The sequence below is a fragment of the Heptranchias perlo genome, unplaced genomic scaffold, assembly GCF_035084215.1.
Source record: "Heptranchias perlo isolate sHepPer1 unplaced genomic scaffold, sHepPer1.hap1 HAP1_SCAFFOLD_193, whole genome shotgun sequence".
Taxonomy (NCBI): Eukaryota; Metazoa; Chordata; class Chondrichthyes; order Hexanchiformes; family Hexanchidae; genus Heptranchias; species Heptranchias perlo.
Window position 1 is genome coordinate 35,173 of NW_027139198.1, and position 25,799 is coordinate 60,971.

General features: G+C 49.8%; 1 protein-coding gene across 1 annotated transcript in view; it reads left to right on the forward strand.

Annotated features, from left to right (window-relative positions):
* Positions 1-25,799, forward strand: part of LOC137309946 (mucin-6-like) — a 316,057-nt gene that overhangs the window by 13,323 nt on the left and 276,935 nt on the right. The window contains exons 6-9 of the mRNA XM_067977944.1: positions 10,488-10,625; positions 14,947-15,105; positions 18,969-19,063; positions 20,376-20,508. Coding sequence (XP_067834045.1) covers positions 10,488-10,625; positions 14,947-15,105; positions 18,969-19,063; positions 20,376-20,508 — 525 coding nt within the window. The remainder of the gene's footprint in view (positions 1-10,487; positions 10,626-14,946; positions 15,106-18,968; positions 19,064-20,375; positions 20,509-25,799) is intronic.

The window sequence follows — 25,799 nt, forward strand, 5'->3', positions numbered from 1 at the left end:
ACCTGGTCCTTGCATCAGATAGCACAGCTGTACAGCTACCTGGTCCTTGCATCAGATAGCACAGCTGTACAGCTACCTGATCCTTGCATCAGATAGCACAGCTCTACACTACCTGGTCCTTACATCAGATAGCACAGCTGTACAGCTACCTGGTCCTTGCATCAGATAGCACAGCTGTACAGCTACCTGGTCCTTGCATCAGATAGCACAGCTGTACAGCTACCTGGTCCTTGCATCAGATAGCACAGCTGTACAGCTACCTGGTCCTTACATTAGATAGCACAGCTGTACAGCTACCTGATCCTTACATTAGATAGCACAGCTGTACAGCTACCTGATCCTTACATCAGATAGCACAGCTGTACAGCTACCTGGTCCTTACATCAGATAGCACAGCTGCACACCTACCAGGTCCTTACATCAGATAGCACAGCTGTACAGCTACCTGGTCCTTGCATCAGATAGCACAGCTGTACACCTACCTGGTCCTTACATCAGATAGCACAGCTGCACACCTACCTGGTCCTTACATCAGATAGCACAGCTGTACACCTACCTGGTCCTTACATCAGATAGCACAGCTGTACACCTACCTGGTCCTTACATCAGATAGCACAGCTGTACACTACCTGATCCTTACATCAGATAGCACAGCTGTACAGCTACCTGATCCTTACATCAGATAGCACAGCTGTACACCTACCTGATCCTTGCATCAGATAGCACAGCTCGACACCTACCTGATCCTTACATCAGATAGCACAGCTGCACACCTACCTGGTCCTTACATCAGATAGCACAGCTGTACACCTACCTGGTCCTTACATCAGATAGCACAGCTGTACACCTACCTGATCCTTACATCAGATAGCACAGCTCTACACTACCTGGTCCTTACATCAGATAGCACAGCTCTACACTACCTGGTCCTTACATCAGATAGCACAGCTGTACAGCTACCTGGTCCTTGCATCAGATAGCACAGCTGTACAGCTACCTGGTCCTTGCATCAGATAGCACAGCTGTACAGCTACCTGGTCCTTGCATCAGATAGCACAGCTGTACAGCTACCTGATCCTTGCATCAGATAGCACAGCTCTACACTACCTGGTCCTTACATCAGATAGCACAGCTGTACAGCTACCTGGTCCTTGCATCAGATAGCACAGCTGTACAGCTACCTGGTCCTTGCATCAGATAGCACAGCTGTACAGCTACCTGGTCCTTGCATCAGATAGCACAGGTGTACAGCTACCTGGTCCTTGCATCAGATAGCACAGCTGTACACTTACCTGATCCTTACATCAGATAGCACAGCTGTACACTACCTGGTCCTTACATCAGATAGCACAGCTGTACACTTACCTGATCCTTACATCAGATAGCACAGCTGTACACTTACCTGATCCTTACATCAGATAGCACAGCTGTACAGCTACCTGATCCTTACATTAGATAGCACAGCTGTACAGCTACCTGATCCTTACATCAGATAGCACAGCTGTACAGCTACCTGGTCCTTACATCAGATAGCACAGCTGCACACCTACCAGGTCCTTACATCAGATAGCACAGCTGTACAGCTACCTGGTCCTTGCATCAGATAGCACAGCTGTACACCTACCTGGTCCTTACATCAGATAGCACAGCTGCACACCTACCTGGTCCTTACATCAGATAGCACAGATGTACACCTACCTGGTCCTTACATCAGATAGCACAGCTGTACACCTACCTGGTCCTTACATCAGATAGCACAGCTGTACACTACCTGATCCTTACATCAGATAGCACAGCTGTACAGCTACCTGATCCTTACATCAGATAGCACAGCTGTACACCTACCTGATCCTTGCATCAGATAGCACAGCTCGACACCTACCTGATCCTTACATCAGATAGCACAGCTCTACACTACCTGGTCCTTACATCAGATAGCACAGCTGTACACCTACCTGGTCCTTACATCAGATAGCACAGCTCTACACTACCTGGTCCTTACATCAGATAGCACAGCTGTACACCTACCTGGTCCTTACATCAGATAGCACAGCTCTACACTACCTGATCCTTGCATCAGATAGCACAGCTCTACACTACCTGGTCCTTACATCAGATAGCACAGCTGTACAGCTACCTGGTCCTTACATCAGATAGCACAGCTCTACACTACCAGGTCCTTACATCAGATAGCACAGCTGTACAGCTACCTGATCCTTGCATCAGATAGCACAGCTGTACAGCTACCTGATCCTTGCATCAGATAGCACAGCTCTACACTACCAGGTCCTTACATCAGATAGCACAGCTGTACAGCTACCTGGTCCTTGCATCAGATAGCACAGCTGTACACCTACCTGGTCCTTACATCAGATAGCACAGCTGCACACCTACCTGGTCCTTACATCAGATAGCACAGCTGTACACTACCTGGTCCTTGCATCAGATAGCACAGCTGTACACTACCTGATCATTGCATCAGATAGCACAGCTCGACACTACCTGATCATTGCATCAGATAGCACAGCTGTACACCTACCTGGTCCTTGCATCAGATAGCACAGCTGTACACCTACCTGATCATTGCATCAGATAGCACAGCTGTACACCTACCTGATCCTTACATCAGATAGCACAGCTGTACACCTACCTGGTCCTTGCATCAGATCGCACAGCTGTACAGCTACCTGGTCCTTGCATCAGATAGCACAGCTGTACAGCTACCTGATCCTTGCATCAGATAGCACAGCTCTACACTACCTGGTCCTTACATCAGATAGCACAGCTGTACAGCTACCTGGTCCTTGCATCAGATAGCACAGCTGTACAGCTACCTGGTCCTTGCATCAGATAGCACAGCTGTACAGCTACCTGGTCCTTGCATCAGATAGCACAGCTGTACAGCTACCTGGTCCTTGCATCAGATAGCACAGCTGTACACTTACCTGATCCTTACATCAGATAGCACAGCTGTACACTACCTGGTCCTTACATCAGATAGCACAGCTGTACACTTACCTGATCCTTACATCAGATAGCACAGCTGTACACTTACCTGATCCTTACATCAGATAGCACAGCTGTACAGCTACCTGATCCTTACATTAGATAGCACAGCTGTACAGCTACCTGATCCTTACATCAGATAGCACAGCTGTACAGCTACCTGGTCCTTACATCAGATAGCACAGCTGCACACCTACCAGGTCCTTACATCAGATAGCACAGCTGTACAGCTACCTGGTCCTTGCATCAGATAGCACAGCTGTACACCTACCTGGTCCTTACATCAGATAGCACAGCTGCACACCTACCTGGTCCTTACATCAGATAGCACAGCTGTACACCTACCTGGTCCTTACATCAGATTGCACAGCTGTACACCTACCTGGTCCTTACATCAGATAGCACAGCTGTACACTACCTGATCCTTACATCAGATAGCACAGCTGTACAGCTACCTGATCCTTACATCAGATAGCACAGCTGTACACTACCTGGTCCTTGCATCAGATAGCACAGCTGTACACTACCTGATCATTGCATCAGATAGCACAGCTCTACACTACCTGATCATTGCATCAGATAGCACAGCTGTACACCTACCTGGTCCTTGCATCAGATAGCACAGCTGTACACCTACCTGATCATTGCATCAGATAGCACAGCTGTACACCTACCTGATCATTGCATCAGATAGCACAGCTGTACACCTCCCTGATCCTTACATCAGATAGCACAGCTGTACACCTACCTGGTCCTTGCATCAGATAGCACAGCTGTACACTACCTGGTCCTTGCATCAGATAGCACAGCTGCACACCTACCTGGTCCTTACATCAGATAGCACAGCTGTACACCTACCTGATCATTGCATCAGATAGCACAGCTGTACACCTACCTGATCCTTACATCAGATAGCACAGCTGCACACCTACCTGGTCCTTACATCAGATAGCACAGCTCTACACTACCTGATCATTGCATCAGATAGCACAGCTGTACACCTACCTGATCCTTACATCAGATAGCACAGCTGTACACCTACCTGGTCCTTGCATCAGATAGCACAGCTGTACACCTACCTGATCATTGCATCAGATAGCACAGCTGTACACCTACCTGATCATTGCATCAGATAGCACAGCTGTACACCTCCCTGATCCTTACATCAGATAGCACAGCTCTACACTACCTGGTCCTTGCATCAGATAGCACAGCTCTACACTACCTGGTCCTTGCATCAGATAGCACAGCTCTACACTACCTGGTCCTTGCATCAGATAGCACAGCTGTACACCTACCTGGTCCTTGCATCAGATAGCACAGCTCTACACTACCTGGTCCTTGCATCAGATAGCACAGCTCTATACCTACCTGGTCCTTGCATCAGATAGCACAGCTGTACACCTACCTGATCATTGCATCAGATAGCACAGCTGTACACCTACCTGATCCTTACATCAGATAGCACAGCTGTACACCTACCTGGTCCTTGCATCAGATAGCACAGCTGTACACTACCTGGTCCTTGCATCAGATAGCACAGCTGCACACCTACCTGGTCCTTACATCAGATAGCACAGCTGTACACCTACCTGGTCCTTGCATCAGATAGCACAGCTGTACACCTACCTGATCATTGCATCAGATAGCACAGCTGTACACCTACCTGATCATTGCATCAGATAGCACAGCTCTATACCTACCTGGTCCTTGCATCAGATAGCACAGCTGTACACTACCTGGTCCTTGCATCAGATAGCACAGCTGCACACCTACCTGGTCCTTACATCAGATAGCACAGCTGTACACCTACCTGGTCCTTGCATCAGATAGCACAGCTCTACACTACCTGATCATTGCATCAGATAGCACAGCTCTACACCTACCTGATCCTTACATCAGATAGCACAGCTCTATACCTACCTGGTCCTTACATCAGATAGCACAGCTCTATACCTACCTGGTCCTTACATCAGATAGCACAGCTGTACACCTACCTGTCTTCTGCGCCTCTGGGAAGACTGATCTCCATGACTTTTGCCAGGGCCTGCAAAGATGGTGGGTGGCTTTCAAGCAGACGTAGCCAATCAGGAATGCTTGCTCTTTGTAACACTGACATCTCTTCTTTCACCATGTAAACAGGGCATGCTGTGATTGGGGTGCTTATGAAGAGCCATCCAACATAATGGTTAGTCAGATATGCAAATAGAGGAGCAAATTTACAGGCAAATTACAGAAAGATGCAAGAACTATAGAGTAGTGATAATGAGGGACTTTCCAGCCCAACGAGGAAGGAAGCAATGCTGGATCTAGTTCTGGGGAATGAAGTGGGGCAGGTGGAGCATGTTTCAGTGGGGGAGCATTTGGGGAACAGTGATCATAATATCATTAGGTTTAGAATAGTTATGGAAAGGGACAAGGAAAAATCAAATGTGAAAATGCTTAACTGGAGATGGGCAAATTTCAGTGAGTTAAAAAAGGATCTTGCCCAGGTGGATTGGAATCAAAAATTGTCAGGCAAAACAGTAATTGAACAATGGGAGGCCTTCAAGGAGGAGATGGTTCGGGTACAGAATAGACACATTCCCACGAGGGGGAAAGGAAGGGCATCCAAAGCTAGAGCTCCCTGGATGACTAAAGATATAGAGAGTAAAGTGAGACAGAAAAAGGAGGCTTATGACGAATGTAAGGTTTATAATACAGTAGGGAACCAGGCTGAATATAGAAAGTATAGAGGAGATCTAAAAAAAGGGAATAAGACGGACAAAGAGAGAGTATGAGAATAGATTAGCAGCTAACATAAAAGGGAATCCAAAAGTCTTTTATAAACATATAAACAGTAAAAGGGTAGTCAGAGGAAAGGAAGGACCGATTAGGGACAGAAAAGGAGATCTTCTTCTGGACGCAGAGGGCACGGCTGAGGTACTAAATGAATACTTCGCATCCGTCTTCACTAGAGAAGAGGATGCTGCCATTGTAGCAGTAAAGGAGGAGGTAGTAGTGATATTGGATATGATTAAAAATAGATAAAGAGGCAGTACTTAAAAGATTGGCAGTACTCAAAGTAGAAAAGTCACCCGGTCCAGATGAGATGCATCCTAGGTTATTGAGGGAAGTTAGGGTGGAAATTGCGGAGGCTCTGGCCACAATCTTCCAATCCTCCTTAGATATGGGGATGGTGCTGAAGGACTGGAGGATCGCAAATGTCACACCCCTGTTCAAAAATGGGGAGAGGGATAAACCCAGCAATTACAAGCCAGTCAGCCTAACGTCAGTGGTGGGAAACTTTTAGACACAATAATCGGGACAAAAGTAATTGGCACTTGGAAAAGTGTGGGCTAATAAATAAAAGTCAGCACAGATTTGTTAAAGGAAAATCGTGTTTGACTAACTTGATTGAGTTCTTTGATGAAGTAATGGAGAGAGTTGATGAGGGGAGTGCGGTTGATGTGTATATCGACTTTCAAAAGACATTTGATAAAGTGCCACATAATAGACTTGTCAGTAAAATTGAAGCCCATGGGATTAAAGGGACAGTGGCAGCATGGATACAAAATTTGCTAAGAGGCAGAAAGCAGAGAGTAGTGGTGAACGATTGTTTTTCAGACTGAAGAGAAGTATACAGTGGTGTTCCCCAAGGGTCAGTATTAGGACCACTACTCTTTTTAATATATATTAATGACCTGGACTTGAGTATAGAGGGTATAATTTCAAAGTTTACAGATGACATGAAACTCAGAAATGTTGTAAACAGTGAGGAGGATAGTAACAGACTTCAGGAGGACAGAGACAGACTGGTGAAATGGGCAGACACATGGCAGATGAAATTTAACGCAGAGAAGTGAGAAGTGATACATTTTGGTAGGAAGAATGAGGAGAGGCAAAATAAACTAAATGGTACAATTTTAAAGGGGGTGCAGGAACAGAGAGACCTGGGGGTGTATGTACACAAATCTTTGAAGGTGGCAGGACAAGCTGAGAAGGCTGTTAAAAACATATGGGATCCTGGGCTTTATTAACAGAGGCACAGAGTACAAAAGCAGGGAAGTTATGCAAAACCTTTGTAAAACACAGGTTAGGCCTCAGTCTGTATTCAATTCTGGGCACCACACTTTAGAACAGAGAAGGTTAAAGGGAGAATTAATAGAGGTTCTCAAAATCATGAATGGCTTTGATAGAGTAAATAAAGAGAAACTTTCTAGTGGCAGAAGGGTCGGTAACCAGAGGACACAAATTTAAGGTGATCGTCAAAATGGCCAGAGGTGACATGAGGAAACATTTTTTTAAGCGGAGAGTTGTTATGATCTGGAATGCACTGCCTGATAGGGTGGTGGAGCAGATTCAATAATAACTTTCAAAAGGAAATTGGATAAATACTTGAAGGGAAAAAAATTACAGGACTATGGGGGAAAGAACAGGGGTACAGGACTAATTGGATAGCCCTTTCAAAGAGCCAGCACAGGCATGATGGGCCAAATGGCCTCCTCCTGTGCTGTACCTACGATGATACAATGAAAATATCGTGACACCATGGGAGTCTGCTGACACAGCTTCCTTCACCAGCACCACACCTGCTGAAGTCAGCTAATTTCACCTCTCGCTCCAGATGTGGGTGCACGGGTGCTGGTGGGAGCACCTCTCATGCAGCCTATCCTGTTTGACATCTTCTTCCTCCTCCTCTTCTGAACATGTCACCTTGGGGTATCCTCATTGGGAAATCCATTGATGCAGGTAAAGGTGCTGGAGGGAAAAAATAAATAAAGATAGCAGGCACAAACACCCAAGAAAGCTGAAGTGTCAGTAAAGAAAAATAACCAAAATGGCCAAAAAATACTTCAGGTAACACTCGGGTCCCTTTTTGATCTCCCGCCTAATGTCCACCCTTAGCAACCCCAGACACCAGATTTCGTGGCCATTGTCTCAGACTGAACCAGACTATTTACCATCTCGGCATTATATTCAACCTGAAACTGAGTTTTCAACCCCATTTACTCCCCATCACAAAGACTGCCTACTTCCACCTTAGTAACATTGCCTGCCTCAATCCATCAGCCGCTGAAACCTTCATCCATAATTTTATCATCTCTGGACTCGACTAGTCTAATGTTGTCCGAGCTGACCTCCCGTCCTCCATCCTCTGTAAATTTAACTCATCCAAAACTCTGCAGCTCATTATCCTATCTCGCACCAGGCCCCGCTCACCTCATCACTCTTTTTCTTGCTCACCTACAGTGCCTCTCGTTCTCCCAAAGCCTCCAATTTAAAGTTCTCATCCGCCTGGCCTCGCCCCTCCTTATTTCTAACCTCTTACAACCCTACAATCCCCCACCCCCTCCCACACACCCGAACTCTCCATTCCTCTGGCTCTGGCCTTTTGTGTCTACACTCTCCTTTTACCCCTAGGCCGTCTAGGCCTCAAACTCTTAAATTCCCTCCCTAAACCCCCTCTGCCACCCCACCTCCTTTAAAACTCTCTTTAAAACCCACATCTTTGACTAATCTTTTGCTGACCCCTCCTAATGTCACCTCCTTTAGTTCGGCGTCCATTCTTGTCTGATTGTGCCTCTGTGAAGTGCCATGGGACTTTTTCTACATTAAAAGCACGATACGAACGTGATTTGGAATTAGCGCCCAGCACACCAGCACCCTGGGAAATGGAGCGAGGGAGTCCCACTGCCTTCTCTGAAGCTCCCACCTACTTCGGATGGGGGTTTCTGACTCCCACCCCAGGCCTGGCAAGAAAGCCCAGTGGGGCCGGAAATGAGCAGAAATCACAGCGTAGTGATTTTTCCCTCACCTTGCAAGCATTACACAATGTCTGCCCCAATTTCAGGTTCAGAGGTACTGTTATGGACACCAAAATTGGGCCAGGCATCTTATATTGGATTTATTAGCATAATACCTTAATTATTAAAAATCAGGTGTTGCTGTTATTTAGAATTTATTTACTATCACAAATGGAAATCGCTTGTACTGAGACTTATATCTCCGTTGGTCACAGTAAGTAATCCTGACAGCCAATTCCCAACTGGCTGTTTCATTAACCGCTTCCCCCGCCCGCCCGCCCTGGGAGAATCCAATATGAATGGCATTTGAATTTCAATATAGGTAAGTGTCAGGTGGTGCATTTTGGTAGGAAGAATATGGAGGCCACATACTCCTTAGAAAGTAAGTCCAACTGAGGTAGAGGAGCAAAGGGACCTAGGGGTACAGATACACAAATCACTAAAGATAGCGACACAGGTTAGTAAGGCCATAAAAAAGGCAAATCAAGCACTGGGGTTTATTTCTAGAGGGAAAGAATTGAAAAGCAAAGAAGTTATGTTAAACTTGTACAGTACCTTGGTTAGACCACACTTGGAGTATTGTGCACAGTTCTGGTCTCCATATCATAAAAAGGATATAGAGGCATTGGAGAAGGTGCAAAAAAGATTCACATGGGTGATACCAGAACTGAGAGGTCATATCTATCAGGAAGGATCAAACAGGCTGGGGATTTTTTCTCTCAAATAGAGAAGGCTGAGGGGTGACCTAATAGAGGTCTTAAAGTTTATGAAGGGATTCGATAGGGTAGACGTAGAGAAAATGTTTCCATTTGTGGGGAGACCAAAACTAAAGGCCATAAATATGATAGTCACTAATAAATCCAATAGGGAATTCAGGAGAAACTTCTTTACCCAAAGATGGTAAGAATGTGGAACTCTCTACCACAAGGAGTGGTTGAGGTGAATAGCATAGATGCATTTAAGGGGAAGCTGGATAAACACACGAGGGAGAAAGGAATAGAAGGATATCCTGATAGGGTTAGATGAAGAGGGGTGGGAGGAGTCTCCTGTGCAGCATAAACACCAGCATGGACCAGTTGGGCAGAATGGCCTGTTCCTGTGCTGTACATTCTATGTGATACATGTTTATGTATGAAAATATATTTATAGTAACTGTGATGATGTCACCTTGATATAGCAGTGTGAAAAAGGTCACGTGACCTTACTAAAATCACACCGCCATCCATACATAAATATAATTCATATTTAATATTAATCTTCACATCTAAGCTTTATTCAATTACCTACCTGACTTGTGGTGCAGAATATATGATGATATGCTATGAGATATGAATCCCATCATACTTCAGGCTTATAATTGTTTTTAGAGTCAACCCACTTGTCGATCATAAATTGGATCGCACGTCTCATCATGCATCTCTCTCTCATCTCTCCCCACTCCCCCCATCTCTCTTATAAATAGGCTGTCCCAATACAGATTTGCTTTAATTCCCCACACGCACCCTCCAGCAATACTGAGTGGAAACTCTAAAAATGTTCCTTGATAATTTCTCTGTCCCTCCAAGTGAGAGATGAGTGATGGAACCTTCATGGCCTCGCCATTGCTGTTTCACACCGTACAGCAGAGAATGCATTCGCCCCACTGTGTGGCCACTGACCATGAACATTCATTTTAATGATCCTGCTTTCTTTCAGGGAACATTACGATTTACAGACAGTCCTCCACCTACATTCAGATGAGCACTCTGTCTGGCCTTGAAATGCAGATCCTGGTTGGCCCCGTTTTTCAGGCGTATGTTAATATTGGAAATGATTTCTTTGGCAGCAGCTCTGGTAAGAGTTTAAGCACTGTTAATAAACACTACTAAACAGCATTTTTAAAGACTAAAGACATCTTCATACACACACCAGACACACAAACACACGTGCAAACACACACACACAAACACACGTGCACACACACACAAACACACGTGCACACACACAAACACACGTGCACACACAAACACACATGCACACACACAAACACGTGCACACACACACGTGCACGCACACACGCACACACACGCGCACACACGCACGCACACACACGCACGTATACACACACACACATACACACACACAAACACACGTGCACACACACACCACACACACATACACACACACAAACACACGTGCACACACACACCACACACACATTCCACATTTACATCCTTGATCAACAATAATTAGGAGTGAGCTTTGAAAAAGTTGTGGGGCTTCTGGTTGACGTGAGATAAAAGGATCTGTAACTCCCAACAATGGGATGTGCTGCCAGCAGTGTTACCGAGTGGAGACAGCTACCTTCCCAGGATAATCGTGGGCTGAATATTTAGATAATTCACCTTTTAGCGTGAGCTCAGCTGGAAACAGGAGCCGCCCATGCGCCCGAAGATCGCACTCCCTGCCTCACTGTAAATTGTGAAGAAGTGTTCAAGGAAATTGCAAAAATACATAGATTAAACAAGTAGGCAGAATGGTGGCCAATGTAATTTAACACAACAAAATGTAAAGGTAGCACAAATAAGAATGGCAGTTGAGAATACAGTCTGAACAGGTATATGCTGGAGCTGTCAATGAGCAAAGGCATTTAGGGGTCCACATGCTTAAGTCATTAAAAATTAGCTCACCGGCATCCAAAAATTGTAATAGGAAGCTTAGCTTCATCATGAGATATGGAATATGTCAGACCTGATTTAGAATATTGTGCTGTTTTGGGTTCCCCACCCTAGGAAGGACATAGGGAGTCCAGAGAGCTTCAGCAGCATAACACCTGGGCTGAAAATGATGTGGAGATGCCGGTGATGGACTGACGTTGACAATTGTAAACAATTTTACAACACCAAGCTATAGTCCAACAAATTTATTTTTAATTCCACAAGCTTTCGGAGGCTTCCTCCTTCGTCAGGTTAACGGTGTGGAAATCAATACCGTTCACCTGAGGAAGGAGGAAGCCTCCGAAAGCTTGTGGAATTAAAAATAAATTTGTTGGACTATAACTTGGTGTTGTAAAATTGTTTACAATCGGGCTGAAAATGACTGAGCTATGGTGAGAGATTGGGTAAACACGGAATTAAATTCTCTAGGGCTGAGCGGTTTAAAGGGCAATCCAATTGAATGTTTAAAATAATGAAGGGAATTCAGAACAAGGGGACATCATCTTAAGATCGGAACTGAGCCAGCTCATCGTGAATCCAGGGGAAGGGTGTGAGAATGTGGAATGCACTGATCCTGCGAGGCCTTAGACACACAATTCATTGAGGGAGTTTAAAAGGGAGATAGTCATTTACTTGGGAAACAAGGGTGGTATGAAGGGATGTGGAGAAAGATTGGAATTGAAGAAATAAAGCTAGCATGGCCAACAAAATGGCAGAGCAGGCTCGATGGGCCGAACGGCCTAACTCCTGTTCCTGTTTTCCTATGTACAACCTGTTTATAACCTGGAGAAATGTCTGACCTCCACTGATCGCAACATGCCCAAGATTAGAAATTGGAAGATTGTGGGATCATTCCATATCTCAGTGCTCCGACTCACCACACCTCACTGCTGACTCGGGGAGGGGCATGTGATGACTGTTCTCACATTGGTTCACGCAGTTTACCTTTTTCTCAGCATCTGACCCCCTTTGTCACTGACTCCAACATGATCACCGGTGAGAAACGGGAGGTTTCAGTGCCCCCATGTAATTTGAAAGAATAAAAGTTGGTGGGAAGGGCTGGAGGAGCGACTAAAGGTACAACTTCTGCTCTTTGAATGTGAGACAATGATGATATTATTTGTTGTACAACCACTGTGCAATTGACGAAACAGCAACGTTATATAAAATAGATGTTGGGAAACGTGGATCATATATCGGCCCAGAACCTACTTACCTTGGACGCCGCTCCGTAATGGCGTCCGTTCCAACCGCTGTCGAATCCTTCGGAGCGAGTTCGCGAATGAGCACATGCGCATTAAAACCCCGAAATCGCGAACTTGCTCCGAATGGTTCAACGGCGTTTTGATGGTCCCGAATTAAAGGGCCAACCACGCCACAATCAATACAATCAAACATAATCACCAAACAATCGTAAACTGGCCCATCATCCCAGCTGGAACAAAGATACGTAGGCCCCGAGAAGGTTCACTCGACAATACCAGCCCGACACTACTTATTAAAAGCGCGGAGATTTATAATGACCGCAAAACAACAAAACAATACATTTTAAAAATGTGGAATGTCTAATTATTCCTATTTTAATATTTTTTAATCATTAACGTTTAATTTCTGTATGTTTCAGTACATTATAAATAATTTCCTTGCCTTTTTATAATGAGGTATGTTATTGTGTTAAATTTATATTTAGACTAACACAGCGAATGTCACTTTAAATGAATGAATATTACTAGCCCGCTTGTGAGTGGGGCTACCATTCTCACAGTCTTTGCATCCGCACGCGGCCTGCGCTGATGCCAGAGTGTACACGGCCTGCGCTGATCCCAGAGCGCACGCGGCCTGCGCTGATCCCAGAGTGTACACGGCCTGCGCTGATCCCAGAGCGCACGCGGCCTGCGCTGATCCCAGAGTGTACACGGCCTGCGCTGATCCCAGAGTGTACGCGGCCTGCGCTGATCCCAGAGTGTACGCGGCCTGCGCTGATCCCAGAGCGTACACGGCCTGCGCTGATCCCAGAGCGCACACGGCCTGCGCTGATCCCAGAGAGCACACGGCCTGCGCTGATCCCAGAGCGCACACGGCCTGCGCTGATCCCAGAGCGCACACGGCCTGCGCTGATCCCAGAGCGTACACGGCCTGCGCTGATCCCAGAGCGTACACGGCCTGCGCTGATCCCAGAGTGTACACGGCCTGCGCTGATCCCAGAGTGTACACGGCCTGCGCTGATCCCAGAGAGTACGCGGCCTGCGCTGATCCCAGAGCGCACGCGGCCTGCGCTGATCCCAGAGCGCACACGGCCTGCGCTGATCCCAGAGCGCACACGGCCTGCGCTGATCCCAGAGCGCACACGGCCTGCGCTGATCCCAGAGCGTACACGGCCTGCGCTGATCCCAGAGCGTACACGGCCTGCGCTGATCCCAGAGCGTACACGGCCTGCGCTGATCCCAGAGCGTACACGGCCTGCGCTGATCCCAGAGTGTACACGGCCTGCGCTGATCCCAGAGTGTACACGGCCTGCGCTGATCCCAGAGTGTACGCGGCCTGCGCTGATCCCAGAGCGCACACGGCCTGCGCTGATCCCAGAGCGTACGCGGCCTGCGCTGATCCCAGAGCGCACACGGCCTGCGCTGATCCCAGAGCGTACACGGCCTGCGCTGATCCCAGAGCGTACGCGGCCTGCGCTGATCCCAGAGCGCACACGGCCTGCGCTGATCCCAGAGCGCACACGGCCTGCGCTGATCCCAGAGTGTACACGGCCTGCGCTGATCCCAGAGTGTACACGGCCTGCGCTGATCCCAGAGCGCACACGGCCTGCGCTGATCCCAGAGCGTACGCGGCCTGCGCTGATCCCAGAGCGCACACGGCCTGTGCTGATCCCAGAGTGTACACGGCCTGCGCTGATCCCAGAGTGTACACGGCCTGCGCTGATCCCAGAGTGTACACGGCCTGCGCTGATCACGGAGTGTACACGGCCTGCGCTGATCACGGAGCGCTCATGGCTTGCGCTGATCTTGATGCGCACGTGGCCTGTGCTGATCACGGAGCGCACGCGGCCTGCGCTGATCTCGAAGCGCACGCGGCCTGCGCTGATCTCGAAGCGCACGTGGCCTGTGCTGATCACAGAGCACACGTGGCCTGTGCTGATCACGGAGCGTGTTACTGGAGAAGATTTCAAAATTAAGCAAATGGACGTCGTGGCCTACGCAGTGAGTATATTCGTATTTTTTTATCTGCAGGATGTGCAGAGAGCCTTGCCACGCTGGACGGAGCAAGTTCTGGCCTGTGGTTTCATTACTCCAGAGGCTAGAGTGCTTGCTGGCAGCAGTGGTAAGGCCGGATGGTTTAGTTGGAGATAACAGATACTTAGCATAGTTAATGTGACTGCTACACGACAAAGTGTTTTATAAATGAGATTCTGGGCTTCATAATTGTGATATGCAGCGTTTGTCCTGTTGTAGGACTGTGTGGTAATTTCAATGGTGATCCCAAGGATGATTTCAGGAGTAGTATGGGAATGTTGGAACGCACTGCTGCACCTTTCGTGAATTCCTGGCAAGTTGATCACCACTGTGAACCCGCTATTAACAAACAGCCATACACGTCTGTCTCGTCAAACTGTAAGTGTGCTGATCCTCGGTCATTAAGGGCTCGATGGTCCAGGCCAATGGGATGAAAGTCTCCCCTGCCTGTTGTCTGTAAGGGGATAATTTTCTGATTTGCGCCTGGCGCGCTGGCCATGCAAAGCGGAAAACTGCAGGTGCACAGCCCGTGATTTCCCAATATGCACTCGAAGATCCAAACTCGCAAGGTCCACTTGAAATGAATATGAGCAGCAAAACCTCAGTTCCCAGTGGACATGCTCCACAGCACATAACTGTATCCAATTCAGCAACAATTGGTATCCGATTGTAATTGGTAGCACTCTCACCTCTCCAGCAACTGAGCAGACAGCCTAGGCTGACAATACTGCACCGAGGGTGTGCTGCATTGTCTTTCGGATCGGATATTAAACTGAGGAGCCATAAGTTTGCTCAGGTGGATGTAAATTCCATGGCAGTATTGGAAGAAGAGCAAGAAGTTCTCTCAGTGAGCATTCCTTCCTCAATCAACACAACCAAAAACACATTGGGGTCGATTTTAACCACCCTTCCGCCCCTCCCCTCCCGGGTGGGAATGGTGCGAGGGACGGGATAACATTGGGCGAGTGGAACTTACCGGCTCGAGATTGCTTCATCTCGCCCAAGGCCATTCTTTTTTCATGCTGGTCGAGGCTCCGCGGAGGAGGCCGAACTGATGTCATCGGTGCCACGACGCTGTTTTGACTGGGACTGAATGAGCGCCTGGGTGGCTACAGACAAGAGAAACATGGCGGGAGGCAGCAGCGTGACAAGAGGAGGCTGAGTTAAGTTTCCTTATTTTACTCTTTGGGATTCCTTGGGGGCCAGGTGTCCCTCTGTGCCCCTGAAGGAATCCTTGAGCCTCCCCTGCTCCTGCCTTCTCTCTCCCTCCCCACACCGGCATCTGTTTGGGAATCCCCTCCCTCAGCACGCCTTACACCAGGGACCGTTCCCTGGGTCTCCAGTTCCCACTCCCGTTCCCGCTCCTGCCACTGGATTTTGAGGTAATTCCCACAGGCTTCCATTGGGGCACAGGTGTGAAAAATTAAAATGAGGCCCAGCAGTTAAAATCGCCTTCAGGCTCCCCACGAGTCTCACCTGAGTTAAAATTGACCCTGTTGTTTTCATTCAACTCATTGCTGTTTTTGGATCTTGCTATGTGCAGGATTGCTTCCATATTTTTCCCACATCGCAAGAGTGACTCCACTTCAAAGTAATTCATTGATAAAGAACTTGCTTTTAGAAAGGAACTTTCACAATCTCAGAACATCCTAAGGTATTTCACAGGCAATCAATTATTTTTGAATTGTAGTTACTGTTTTAATGTAGGGAAGAGCGGCAGCCAATTTGTGCACAGCAAGATCCCACAAACAGCAATGAGATAATGGCCATATAATCTGTGTTAGCAATGTTTGTTGAGAGATGAATATTGGAGAACTCCCTGCTCTTCTTTCAAAAGTGCCATTGGAGCTTTTATGACCACCTAAGAAGGCAGACAGGATCTCATTTTAACAGTACATTTAAAAGACAACACTCTCTCAATAAGTGTCAGCGTAGATTGTATGCGATATTAAATTATAAAGTCTCTGGAGTGCAGCTTGAACACACAACCCTCTGACTCAGTGCAAGAATGCTACCACTGAAGCACCTGGGAGAGCCTGAGAAATAAATCAGGTCCGATATCAATATAAGTTCTTTCCCTGAATCAGAGACCGCACGATGTTTATTTTGCGTAAAGAAAAATATCATCCTGATTTTGGGATTGCCACAGTATTTTGAGGTTGTAGCTGAGGCACATCATTGGAATTGTTTTAAGGGAGCTTTACTCTGTATCTAATCCGTGCTGTACCTGCCCTGGGAGTGTTTGATGGGACAGTGTAGAGGGAGCTTTACTCTGTATCTAACCCGTGCTGTACCTGCCCCGGGAGTGTTTGATGGGACAGTGTAGAGGGAGCTTTACTCTGTATCTAACCCGTGCTGTACCTGCCCTGGGAATGTTTGATGGGACAGTGTAGAGGGAGCTTTACTCTGTATCTAATCCGTGCTGTACCTGCCCTGGGAGTGTTTGATGGGACAGTGTAGAGGGAGCTTTACTCTGTATCTAACCCGTGCTGTACCTGCCCCGGGAGTGTTTGATGGGACAGTGTAGAGGGAGCTTTACTCTGTATCTAACCCGTGCTGTACCTGCCCTGGGAATGTTTGATGGGACAGTGTAGAGGGAGCTTTACTCTGTATCTAACCCGTGCTGTACCTGCCCTGGGAGTGTGTGATGGGACAGTGTAGAGGGAGCTTTACTCTGTATCTAACCCGTGCTGTACCTGCCCTGGGAGTGTGTGATGGGACAGTGTAGAGGGAGCTTTACTCTGTATCTAACCCGTGCTGTACCTGCCCTGGGAGTGTGTGATGGGACAGTGTAGAGGGAGCTTTACTCTGTATCTAACCCGTGCTGTACCTGCCCTGGGAGTGTTTGATGGGACAGTGTAGAGGGAGCTTTACTCTGTATCTAACCCACGCTGTACCTGCCCTGGGAGTGTTTGATGGGACAGTGTAGAGGGAGCTTTACTCTGTATCTAACCCGTGCTGTACCTGCCCTGGGAGTGTTTGATGGGACAGTGTAGAGGGAGCTTTACTCTGTATCTAACCCGTGCTGTACCTGTCCTGGGAGTGTTTGTTGGGACAGTGTAGAGGGAGCTTTACTCTGTATCTAACCCGTGCTGTACCTGCCCTGGGAGTGTGTGATGGGACAGTGTAGAGGGAGCTTTACTCTGTATCTAACCCGTGCTGTACCTGCCCTGGGAGTGTGTGATGGGACAGTGTAGAGGGAGCTTTACTCTGTCTCTAACCCGTGCTGTACCTGCCCCGGGAGTGTGTGATGGGACAGTGTAGAGGGAGCTTTACTCTGTCTCTAACCCACGCTGTCCCTGCCCCGGGAGTGTGTGATGGGACAGTGTAGAGGGAGCTTTACTCTGTATCTAACCCGTGCTGTACCTGCCCTGGGAGTGTTTGATGGGACAGTGTAGAGGGAGCTTTACTCTGTATCTAACCCGTGCTGTACCTGCCCTGGGAGTGTGTGATGGGACAGTGTAGAGGGAGCTTTACTCTGTATCTAACCCACGCTGTACCTGCCCTGGGAGTGTTTGATGGGACAGTGTCAAGGGAGCTTTACTCTGTATCTAACCCGTGCTGTACCTGCCCCGGGAGTGTTTGATGGGACAGTGTAGAGGGAGCTTTACTCTGTATCTAACCCACGCTGTACCTGTCCTGGGAGTGTTTGATGGGACAGTGTTGAGGGAGCTTTACTCTGTATCTAACCCGTGCTGTACCTGCCCTGGGAGTGTTTGATGGGACAGTGTAGAGGGAGCTTTACTCTGTATCGAACCCGTGCTGTACCTGTCCTGGGAGTGTTTGATGGGACAGTGTAGAGGGAGCTTTACTCTGTATCTAACCCGTGCTGTACCTGCCCTGGGAGTGTGTGATGGGACAGTGTAGAGGGAGCTTTACTCTGTATCTAACCCGTGCTGTACCTGCCCTGGGAGTGTTTGATGGGACAGTGTAGAGGGAGCTTTACTCTGTATCTAACCCGTGCTATACCTGCCCTGGGAGTGTTTGATGGGACAGTGTAGAGGGAGCTTTACTCTGTATCTAACCCGTGCTGTACCTGCCCTGGGAGTGTGTGATGGGACAGTGTAGAGGGAGCTTTACTCTGTATCTAACCCACGCTGTGCCTGCCCTGGGAGTGTTTGATGCTGACACTGTTAATCTTTGTTCCATTTCCCAGACCTAACCTTGATGAACAATAAATATGTTATTAGGGGGTTTATCACACATCAATGACAGAATATATTTGATGTTTTATTTAACAGGGGGTTACCCTCCAAACAAGTGCCGTCTGCTGGTGGACATGACCAGCATTTTTGGACGATGCCATAATTTAGTGGATCCTATGCCATTCGAAGAGGTGACAACGTTCCTGCTTTTACTGGGACTCAGCACATTGTTTTATAACTCACTGCTTTTCTTCATTTACTGAGATATTTCAGTGAGGTTTTGGATTTATGGTGCACTTGGATTTCAAGGATAATTTTACCCATTGCCATGGTATCTGCTGCAGCCAATAATGTTCAAAACAAGGACATAAATCTGTGACCTTCAGTCCATGCAGCTCACATCATCCAGCTCTCGCTCCAGATCCTATCTCCCACTTTGTTCACCTCTCCCTACCTCAGAGACATGTCTATCAACTTGTAAATGAAGAATTGATCCCGTTCCGAGGGAATCCTTTGTTCAGATGTCTTTTAAGTGTGATTTCATTACTCCCACCGCTTAATTCAGCTTGGCGCTTTCCTTAGTGTGTAATGATTGGCCGGGGATTGCCTTGGAGCTGCTCCGTCTCCTATGCCGCATCTCCAAGGAAATTCCGGGTTGTCTCTGGTTGTCTTTCTTGGCCTAATTTGAATAACTGCACGTGACTTTCTGCACTGTTTGAAAAGTTCTCTCGGCAAGTGAAGAAATGGCAACTTGACCTTGAAAGCAAAATGTGAATAAAGCATGTGATAGGAGAGCAGAGATCAGCCTGTTGGTGTGGTCGTGCAGCGTTGTGTTGAACTGGAACATGGTCCTCACTCACTGTGTTCCTGATCCCAGACCGGGGAGGGCAGACACTTCCCCACCAGCAGTAGATTGAGCCAGCCTCTGATGGCCTGTAACAGAGTGGCATTGATAATGGCCTGGCAGCACATTGCAGCCTGCCTGCCTGCCCGCTCACACATTGAGCCACTTGGTTGTGAGTGGTGCAGGGAGGTTGATCGAAACAGAACACAGAAAGATTCGAACGAGTAGCTCCTCGGGGCTGTTTCTTCAGCCTCTGAATCAGACGACTCATTCGCATATGGGCTGATGCTCAAACACTTTACTCTTCGAGCATTTGCATTGTGGGCCCCTCCCACTCCTAAAATCACCACCAAACACCGGCCAGCCCATGTACATCAGATCAGGCAGGCATCAAACTGACCCCAAAATCCCAACTCATCGGAAATTCCCAGCTCAGTCGGGACCTGGCTCGTTCAGTCATGCCAGTCTGAAATCTTCCAGATCCTCCGGTGTGGATTCAGTCTCGGATTGTGGTAACACACGGACTATTCCAACACGGTTCGTTTCTTTCAAAAGTTTCTTTCAGTAAATGGGTCACCAAAAGCGGTGCAGAATTATCTGGAATTAGGTTTTCAAGGAATTGCTCGATTTTAAATTTTGCTGTTTATATCCGATTTCAGAAATGCCAATTTGAGGTGTGTACCTATGAAAGGACTCAGGCATTTCTGTGCGAAGCTCTTGGGTCTTATGCTCGTGCTTGTGCAGCAAAGGGACTGCTCTTAAATGGATGGAGGAATACAGTGCAAGGCTGCAGTAAGTATACAGTAAGAGAAACAGTACATGCAGGGTCCGGGGAGTGTGTCAGTACTCACAGGGGTCCAGGGAGTGTGTCAGAACGCACAGGGGTCCGGGGAGTGTGTCAGTACTCACAGGGGTCCGGGGAGTGTTTCAGAACTCACAGGGGTCCCAGGAGTGTGTCAGTACTCACTGGAGTCACGGGAGTGTGTCAGTACTCACAGGGGTCCGGGGAGTGTCAGTACTCACAGGGGTCCGGGGAGTGTGTCAGAACTCACAGGGGTCCCAGGAGTGTGTCAGTACTCACTGGAGTCACGGGAGTGTGTCAGTACTCACAGGGGTCCGAGGAGTGTGTCAGAACTCACAGGGGTCCGGGGAGTGTGTCAGTACTCACAGGGGTCCCAGGAGTGTGTCAGTACTCACAGGGGTCCCAGGAGTGTGTCAGTACTCACAGGGGTCCCAGGAGTGTGTCAGTACTCACAGGGGTCCCAGGAGTGTGTCGGTATTCACAGGGGTCCGGGGAGTGTGTCAGTACTCACAGGGGTCCCAGGAGTGTGTCAGTACTCACAGGGGTCCCAGGAGTGTGTCAGTACTCACAGGGGTCACAGGTGTGTGTCAGTACTGACAGGGGTCCCAGGAGTGTGTCAGTACTCACAGGGGTCCGGGGAGTGTGTCAGTACTCACAGGGGTCCGAGGAGTGTGTCAGTACTCACAGGGGTCCCAGGAGTGTGTCAGTACTCACAGGGGTCCGGGCAGTGTGTCAGTACTCACAGGGGTCCCAGGAGTGTGTCAGTACTCACAGGGGTCCCAGGAGTGTGTCAGTACTCACAGGGGTCCCAGGAGTGTGTCAGTACTCACAGGGGTCCGGGCAGTGTGTCAGTACTCACAGGGGTCCGGGGAGTGTGTCAGTACTCACAGGGGTCCCAGGAGTGTGTCAGTACTCACAGGGGTCCCAGGAGTGTGTCAGTACTCACAGGGGTCCCAGGAGTGGGTCAGTACTCACAGGGGTCCGGGGAGTGTGTCAGTACTCACAGGGGTCCCAGGAGTGTGTCAGTACTCACAGGGGTCCGGGGAGTGTGTCAGTACTCACAGGGGTCCGGGGAGTGTGTCAGTACTCACAGGGGTCCCAGGAGTGTGTCAGTACTCACAGAGTCACGGGTATGTGTCAGTACTCACAGGAGTCCCTGGTGTGTGTCAGTACTCACAAGAGTCCCGGGAGTGTGTCAGTACTCACAGGAGTCCCGGGAGTGTGTCAGTCCTCACAAGAGTCCCGGGAGTGTGTCAGTACTCACAGGAGTCCCGGGAGTGTGTCAGTACTCACAGAGTCACGGGTGTGTGTCAGTACTCACAGGAGTCCCGGGAGTGTGTCAGTACTCACAGGAGTCCCGGGAGTGTGTCAGTACTCACAAGAGTCCCGGGAGTGTGTCAGTACTCACAGGTGTCCCAGGATTGTGTCAGTACTCACAGAGTCACGGGTGTGTGTCAGTACTCACAGGTGTCCCAGGAGTGTGTCAGTACTCACAGGAGTCCCGGGAGTGTGTCAGTACTCACAGGAGTCCCGGGAGTGTGTCAGTACTCACAGGAGTCCCGGGAGTGTGTCAGTACTCACAGGAGTCACGGGAGTGTGTCAGTACTCACAAGACTCCCGGGAGTGTGTCAGTACTCACAGAGTCCCGGGAGTGTGTCAGTACTCACAGGAGTCCCGGGAGTGTGTCAGTACTCACAGGAGTCCCAGGAGTGTGTCAGTACTCACAGGGATCCGGGGAGTGTGTCAGTACTCACAGGGGTCCGGGGAGTGTGTCAGTACTCACAGGGGTCCCAGGAGTGTGTCAGTACTCACAGGGGCCCCAGGAGTGTGTCAGTACTCACAGGGGTCCGGGGAGTGTGTCAGTACTCACAGGGGCCCCAGGAGTGTGTCAGTACTCACAGGGGTCCCAGGAGTGTGTCTGCACTCACAGGAGTCCGGGAGTGTGTCAGTACTCACAGGTGTCCGGGGAGTGTGTCAGTACTCACAGGGGTCCGGGGAGTGTGTCTGTAATCACAGGGGTCCCAGGAGTGTGTCAGTACTCACAGGGGTCCCAGGAGTGTGTCAGTACTCACAGGGGTCCGGGGAGTGTGTCAGTACTCACAGGGGTCCGAGGAGTGTGTCAGTACTCACAGGGGTCCGGGGAGTGTGTCAGTACTCACAGGGGTCCGGGGAGTGTGTCAGAACTCACAGGGGTCCCAGGAGTGTGTCAGTACTCACAGGGGTCCGAGGAGTGTGTCAGTACTCACAGGGGTCCCAGGGGAGTGTGTCTGTAATCACAGGGGTCCGGGGAGTGTGTCAGTACTCACAGGGGTCCGGGGAGTGTGTCAGTACTCACAGGGGTCCCAGGAGTGTGTCAGTACTCACAGGGGTCCCAGGAGTGTGTCAGTACTCACAGGGGTCCCAGGAGTGTGTCAGTACTCACAGGGGTCCCAGGAGTGTGTCAGTACTCACAGGGGTCCCAGGAGTGTGTCAGTACTCACAGGGGTCCGGGGAGTGTGTCAGTACTCACAGGGGTCCGGGGAGTGTGTCAGTACTCACAGGGGTCCGGGGAGTGTGTCAGTACTCACAGGAGTCCCGGGAGTGTGTCAGTACTCACAAGAGTCCCGGGAGTGTGTCAGTACTCACAGGTGTCCCAGGATTGTGTCAGTACTCACAGAGTCACGGGTGTGTGTCAGTACTCACAGGTGTCCCAGGAGTGTGTCAGTACTCACAGGAGTCCCGGGAGTGTGTCAGTACTCACAGGAGTCCCGGGAGTGTGTCAGTACTCACAGGAGTCCCGGGAGTTTGTCAGTACTCACAGGAGTCACGGGAGTGTGTCAGTACTCACAAGACTCCCGGGAGTGTGTCAGTACTCACAGAGTCCCGGGAGTGTGTCAGTACTCACAGGAGTCCCGGGAGTGTGTCAGTACTCACAGGAGTCCCAGGAGTGTGTCAGTACTCACAGGGATCCGGGGAGTGTGTCAGTACTCACAGGGGTCCGGGGAGTGTGTCAGTACTCACAGGGGTCCCAGGAGTGTGTCAGTACTCACAGGGGCCCCAGGAGTGTGTCAGTACTCACAGGGGTCCGGGGAGTGTGTCAGTACTCACAGGGGCCCCAGGAGTGTGTCAGTACTCACAGGGGTCCCAGGAGTGTGTCTGCACTCACAGGAGTCCGGGAGTGTGTCAGTACTCACAGGTGTCCGGGGAGTGTGTCAGTACTCACAGGGGTCCGGGGAGTGTGTCTGTAATCACAGGGGTCCCAGGAGTGTGTCAGTACTCACAGGGGTCCCAGGAGTGTGTCAGTACTCACAGGGGTCCGGGGAGTGTGTCAGTACTCACAGGGGTCCGAGGAGTGTGTCAGTACTCACAGGGGTCCGGGGAGTGTGTCAGTACTCACAGGGGTCCGGGGAGTGTGTCAGAACTCACAGGGGTCCCAGGAGTGTGTCAGTACTCACAGGGGTCCGAGGAGTGTGTCAGTACTCACAGGGGTCCCAGGGGAGTGTGTCTGTAATCACAGGGGTCCGGGGAGTGTGTCAGTACTCACAGGGGTCCGGGGAGTGTGTCAGTACTCACAGGGGTCCCAGGAGTGTGTCAGTACTCACAGGGGTCCCAGGAGTGTGTCAGTACTCACAGGGGTCCCAGGAGTGTGTCAGTACTCACAGGGGTCCCAGGAGTGTGTCAGTACTCACAGGGGTCCCAGGAGTGTGTCAGTACTCACAGGGGTCCGGGGAGTGTGTCAGTACTCACAGGGGTCCGGGGAGTGTGTCAGTACTCACAGGGGTCCGGGGAGTGTGTCAGAACTCACAGGGGTCCGGGGAGTGTGTCAGTACTCACAGGGGTCCGGGGAGTGTGTCAGTACTCACAGGGGTCCCAGGAGTGTGTCAGTACTCACAGGGGTCCGGGGAGTGTGTCAGTACTCACAGGGGTCCCAGGAGTGTGTCAGTACTCACAGGGGTCCGGGGAGTGTGTCAGTACTCACAGGGGTCCGGGGAGTGTGTCAGTACTCACAGGGGTCCCAGGAGTGTGTCACTACTCACAGGGGTCCCAGGAGTGTGTCAGTACTCACAGGGGTCCGGGGAGTGTGTCAGTACTCACAGGGGTCCGGGGAGTGTGTCAGTACTCACAGGGGTCCGGGGAGTCTGTCATTACTCACAGGGGTCCCAGGGGAGTGTCAGTACTCACAGGGGTCCGGGGAGTGTGTCATTACTCACAGGGGTCCCAGGAGTGTGTCAGTACTCACAGGGGTCACAGGTGTGTGTCAGTACTGACAGGGGTCCCAGGAGTGTCTCAGTACTCACAGGGGTCCCAGGAGTGTGTCAGTACTCACAGGGGTCCGAGGAGTGTGTCAGTACTCACAGGGGTCCGGGGAGTGTGTCAGTACTCACAGGAGTCCCAGGAGTGTGTCAGTACTCACAGGGGTCCCAGGAGTGTGTCAGTACTCACAGAGTCACGGGTGTGTGTCAGTACTCACAGGAGTCCCGGGAGTTTGTCAGTACTCACAGGAGTCCCAGGAGTGTGTCAGTACTCACAGCGGTCCCAGGAGTGTGTCAGTACTCACAGAGTCACGGGTGTGTGTCAGTACTCACAGGAGTCCCGGGAGTGTGTCAGTACTCACAGGAGTCCCAGGAGTGTGTCAGTACTCACAGAGTCACGGGTGTGTGTCAGTACTCACAGGAGTCCCGGGAGTGTGTCAGTACTCACAGGGGTGCCGGGAGTGTGTCAGTACTCACAGAGTCACGGGTATGTGTCAGTACTCACAGGAGTCCCTGGTGTGTGTCAGTACTCACAAGAGTCCCGGGAGTGTGTCAGTACTCACAGGAGTCCCGGGAGTGTGTCAGTCCTCACAAGAGTCCCGGGAGTGTGTCAGTACTCACAGGAGTCCCGGGAGTTTGTCAGTACTCACAGAGTCACGGGTGTGTGTCAGTACTCACAGGAGTCCCGGGAGTGTGTCAGTACTCACAGGAGTCCCGGGAGTGTGTCAGTACTCACAAGAGTCCCGGGAGTGTGTCAGTACTCACAGGTGTCCCAGGATTGTGTCAGTACTCACAGAGACACGGGTGTGTGTCAGTACTCACAGGAGTCCCGGGAGTGTGTCAGTACTCACAGGAGACCCGGGAGTGTGTCAGTACTCACAGGAGTCCCGGGAGTGTGTCAGTACTCACAGAGTCCCGGGAGTGTGTCAGTACTCACAGGAGTCCCGGGAGTGTGTCAGTACTCACAGGAGTCCCAGGAGTGTGTCAGTACTCACAGGGGTCCGGGGAGTGTGTCAGTACTCACAGGGGTCCGGGGAGTGTGTCAGTAC